Source organism: Vigna unguiculata, chromosome 11 (assembly GCF_037176805.1).
Source record: "Vigna unguiculata cultivar grain cowpea cultivar isolate G323 ecotype 2 chromosome 11, ASM3717680v1, whole genome shotgun sequence".
Taxonomy (NCBI): domain Eukaryota; kingdom Viridiplantae; phylum Streptophyta; class Magnoliopsida; order Fabales; family Fabaceae; genus Vigna; species Vigna unguiculata.
Window position 1 is genome coordinate 17713601 of NC_140802.1, and position 3880 is coordinate 17717480.

The 3880-nt window shown below is 45.6% G+C and overlaps 1 protein-coding gene across 1 annotated transcript; it reads right to left on the reverse strand.

The window, feature by feature from the left end:
- Window positions 1-1840: 1840 nt before the first annotated feature.
- On the reverse strand, window positions 1841-3430 carry LOC146881594 (uncharacterized). The gene is made up of 3 exons (XM_085669249.1): window positions 3202-3430; window positions 2030-2754; window positions 1841-1945 (listed from the first exon to the last, which is right to left on the reverse strand). Exons 1-3 carry the CDS (start codon window positions 3428-3430, stop codon window positions 1841-1843), a joined length of 1059 nt encoding a protein of 352 aa, XP_085525375.1.
- Between the last annotated feature and the right edge of the window lie 450 nt (window positions 3431-3880).

Consider the following 3880-nt stretch of genomic DNA (forward strand, 5'->3'; position numbering starts at 1 on the left):
AACGATACAGCAGAATAGGACCTTTACTATTTAATGATTTGAAACAATTATTGAGCCTATGTTTGTAATAACCGGTACATTATGTTCGTAACACTTCGTACATTGCTTTGCGTTTATGTTTAATGTGATTAATGCTTTATGTTTGCTATCTTGTATGTCAGATGTTCATGATTTGTGATGTATGTTATGTTTGGCGAACTCGATTGTATGTTAAGGGTGTTCGACCCAGGCCACTCACTTGTGGTAAGGGTGGGGAACTTAAACAAATTAACCAACGAGTTAAGGGTGTTCAACACAGGCCGCTTACTTGTGGTAAGGGTAGGGAACTTAAACGAATTAACCAACGAGTTAAGGGTGTTCGGCCCAGGCCGCTTACTTGTGGTAAGGGTGGGGAACTTAAACGAATTAACCAACGAGTTAAGGGTGTTCAACCCAGGCCGCTTACTTGTGGTAAGGGTGGGGAACTTAAACGAATTAACCAATGAGTTAAGGGTGTTCGACCCAGGCCGCTTACTTGTGGTAAGGGTGGGGAACTTAAACCAATTAACCAACAAGTTAAGGGTGTTCGACCCAGGCCGCTTACTTGTGGTAAGGGTGGGGAACTTAAACGAATTAACCATTGAGTTAAGGGTGTTCGAACTAGGCTGCTTACTTGTGGTAAGGGTGGGGAACTTAAACGAATTAACCAACAAGTTAAGGATGCTCGACCTAGGCCGCTTACTTGTGGTAAGGGTGGGGAACTTAAACGAATATGAGAAGTGAAGTAATAGATGGTTGTAAAGTTGGGAACCCTTTGTATTATTCATTGAATCTGGGGTGCCTCGTTAAAACCTCCCTGGCCAAAACCCTCCTTAGGGAAAAAAGACCGGGTGAGGAAAAAGAGTACACCCAGGGTTACAAGTGTTTCGATGGGATACAGTACATGTTTAACTAAAGTAAAACTTGAGATGGGACACATTCCATGTATTAGGTATTTCTTCCCCAGATAAATGCTCCAAGCGATATGCTCCTCCTCCCGCGTCTTCATGTATGCGGTATGGGCCGTCCCAATTGGCGGAGAACTTGCCATCCTTCTCTCTTCCACTGCTAGCCATTCTCCATACTAAGTCTCCTCTTATGAATGATCTTTGACATAGGTTTGCGTTATACTTTCTGGCAGCTCTTTGTTTGGCGGCTAAGTTGCGTATCTGGGCTTTTTCTCTAAGTTCAAGTAGGAGGTCGAGGTGAGTGGCCATGTTTTGATGGTTATGGGTTGGGTCGCCAATTTCGACAGGTATCATGGCATTTGCACCGTAAACCAGGCTGAATGGGGACTCGTTTGTTGATGATTAGGGGGTGCACCTGTAAGCCCATAGTACTTCTACCAGTTCTTCGGGTCATCGGCCTTTGGCGTTGTCTAACCGTTTACGTAGTTCCACTAGGATAACTTTTTTGGCCGCCTCTGCCTGTCAATTAGTTTGTGGGTGTTCTACAAAACTGGTTATGTATTTGATGCCTAGACCAGTGTAGAACATGGCTAGTTCCTTATCTATGAATTGTCGGCCATTATCAGTGACGATAGTATATGGAACACCATATCAGCATATAATATCTTTCCAAACAAATTGTTGGACCTGCTGGGCTGTGATAGTGGTCAGTGGTTTGGCTTCTATCCACTTGGTGAAATAATCAACGGCTACTATTACGAATTTCACCTGGCCTTTGCCAGGGGAGAAGGGATCGAGGATATCCATTCCCCATTTAGCGTGGGCCATGGGGATAGTATGGAATGAAGTTGTTCTTGTTTCTAGTGGATGAGGTTGCCATGTTTTTGACATGGTTTGCATTTTTTGACGTAGTCCTAGCAATCCGCTTCTATAGTTGGCCAGAAGTAACCAGCTCGAAGGATTCTGGTTGCCATAGTACGTGCGTCGGAATGGTAGCCGTAAATGCCTTCATGCAACTCCTTAATGATATACTACGCTTGTTATGCAGTGACACATTTGAGAAGCGGTTGGCCATATCCGCATTTGTAGAGGTCATCGCCTACCATGGTATATCTGGCGGCCTTAGCCAACCAAGTTTTGCCAGCATCTTGTGGGGGGTTGCCGGTTTGGAGATATTGGATATAAGGGGTGGTCCAGTTGTGGGTTTGGGGAGGGGTAATGTTGTCGGCTAGGGTGTGGGTTAGGTTGTGGCAAGTATTTGTGATGGAAGGTGTGGATAGTGTTTGTTGCAATAGGGATCGTTGTCGGCTTTTTAATTTGGTGCTGGATAATTTGAATAAGATGTCGTCTTTGATGTTTTCAGTCCTAGGAATGTGTTCGATGCGGACTTGTTCAAAAGTGGATTGAATGACCGCGCGGACCAGATGGTAATATTGTAAAAGGATGGGGTCTTTGATCTGGAATTCGTCATTTAGGTGGCCCACAATAAGCTTGGAGTCGGTTTTGCATGTTAAAGTTTTGAAGCCAACTTCGCGGGCAAGGGAAAGGCCGACGAGGATGGATTCGTACTCGGCTTGATTGTTGGATGTTTTGAAGGCGAAGTGGAGGGATTTCACAATGAGGATATCGTTGGGCCCTCCTAACACGATACCAGCTCCAGCACCTTTCGGATTTGAAGAACCATCTATATGAAGCGTCCACTGGTCCTCTTTGGGTGTCTGTTGGAGGTCATTAACGAAGTCTAGGAGGCATTGGGCTTTAATGGGGCCATAAGGTTCATAATGAATGTTAAATTCCGACAACTCGACGGCCCGGGATGACTTTCGTCCTGCAAGGTCTAGTTTTTGTAATATCTTCTAGATTAGGTAGTCGATTTTGACGGTGATGCTGTGGTTTTGGAAGTATGGGCGTAGGCGGCGAGCTACGTGGACCAAGGACAGGGCCAACTTTTCCACCATTTGATATCTGGTTTCAGGATCTTGCAGCATTCTGCTAACGAAGTAAACAGGATGTTGTGTACCGCCTACGTCCTGGACAAGCGCGACACTAACAGTGTGGTCGGTGGCTGTGATGTAAACTAGCAAGGGTTGATGAGTATTCGGCTTGTGGAGGATAGGTGGTGAGGTAAGGGTGGTTTTCAGTTTTTGGAAAATTTGTTCACAGTCGTCAGTCCACGTGAACCTGGCGGATTTTTTGAGGAGTTGTATTATGGGTTGGGTTTGTTCAGCTAGTTTGGGCAAGAAGTGGGAAATGGCTGTAAGGCGGCCTATGAGACGTTGGACTTCTTTGATGTTGGTGGGACTACGCATTTCGATAATCGCTTTGTAATTTTCAGGATTGGCCTCTATGCCGCGTTGGGTTAGCATGAAGCCGAGCAATTTACCGCGGTCGACGCCGAAGACACACTTGTCGAGGTTGAGGCGAAGGTTGTATTGGCGTAATGCGGAGAAGACTGCTGAGAGGTCCTGGGCGTGTTGGTGATGGCTTGGAGATTTGACAACCATGTCATCAACGTATACTTCGACACATTATCCCATCAGATGGCTGAAAATTTGTCCATCAACCGTTGGTAGGTTGCTCTGGTGTTTTCAAGACCAAAAGGCATAACTCTGTAAAAATAATTGGCGTCGTTTGTGATGAAGGCGATCTTGTTCATGTCGGATGCGGCCATGGGGATTTGATTGTAACTAGAATATGCATCCAAGAAATTAAGGACTTTATTCTTTGCCGTGTCGTCAACAAGTCGGTCGATGTTAGGTAAGGGGTAGGCATCACGAGGGCAGGCTTTGTTTAGATCTGTGTAATCTACACACATCCGCCATTTGTCGTTGGCTTTCTTCACCAAGACTACGTTAGAAAGCCAAGTGGTGTATTGAGCTTCTTCCATGAATCCTGCGCTCAGTAACTTATCGGCATCGGCCTTAGCCGCTAGGCGTCGTTCTTCGTCGAGTTTG

Coding starts and splice junctions, on each gene's coding strand:
- LOC146881594 (XM_085669249.1), bottom strand. CDS start 3,430: ATGGTTGTCAAATCTCCAAGCCATCACCAACACGCCCAGGACCTCTCA. Junction 2,755..3,201: donor CAACATCAAAGAAGTCCAAC/GTCTCATAGGCC, acceptor TAGACCTTGCAG/GACGAAAGTCATCCCGGGCC. Junction 1,946..2,029: donor AGGCCGCCAGATATACCATG/GTAGGCGATGAC, acceptor TATATCATTAAG/GAGTTGCATGAAGGCATTTA.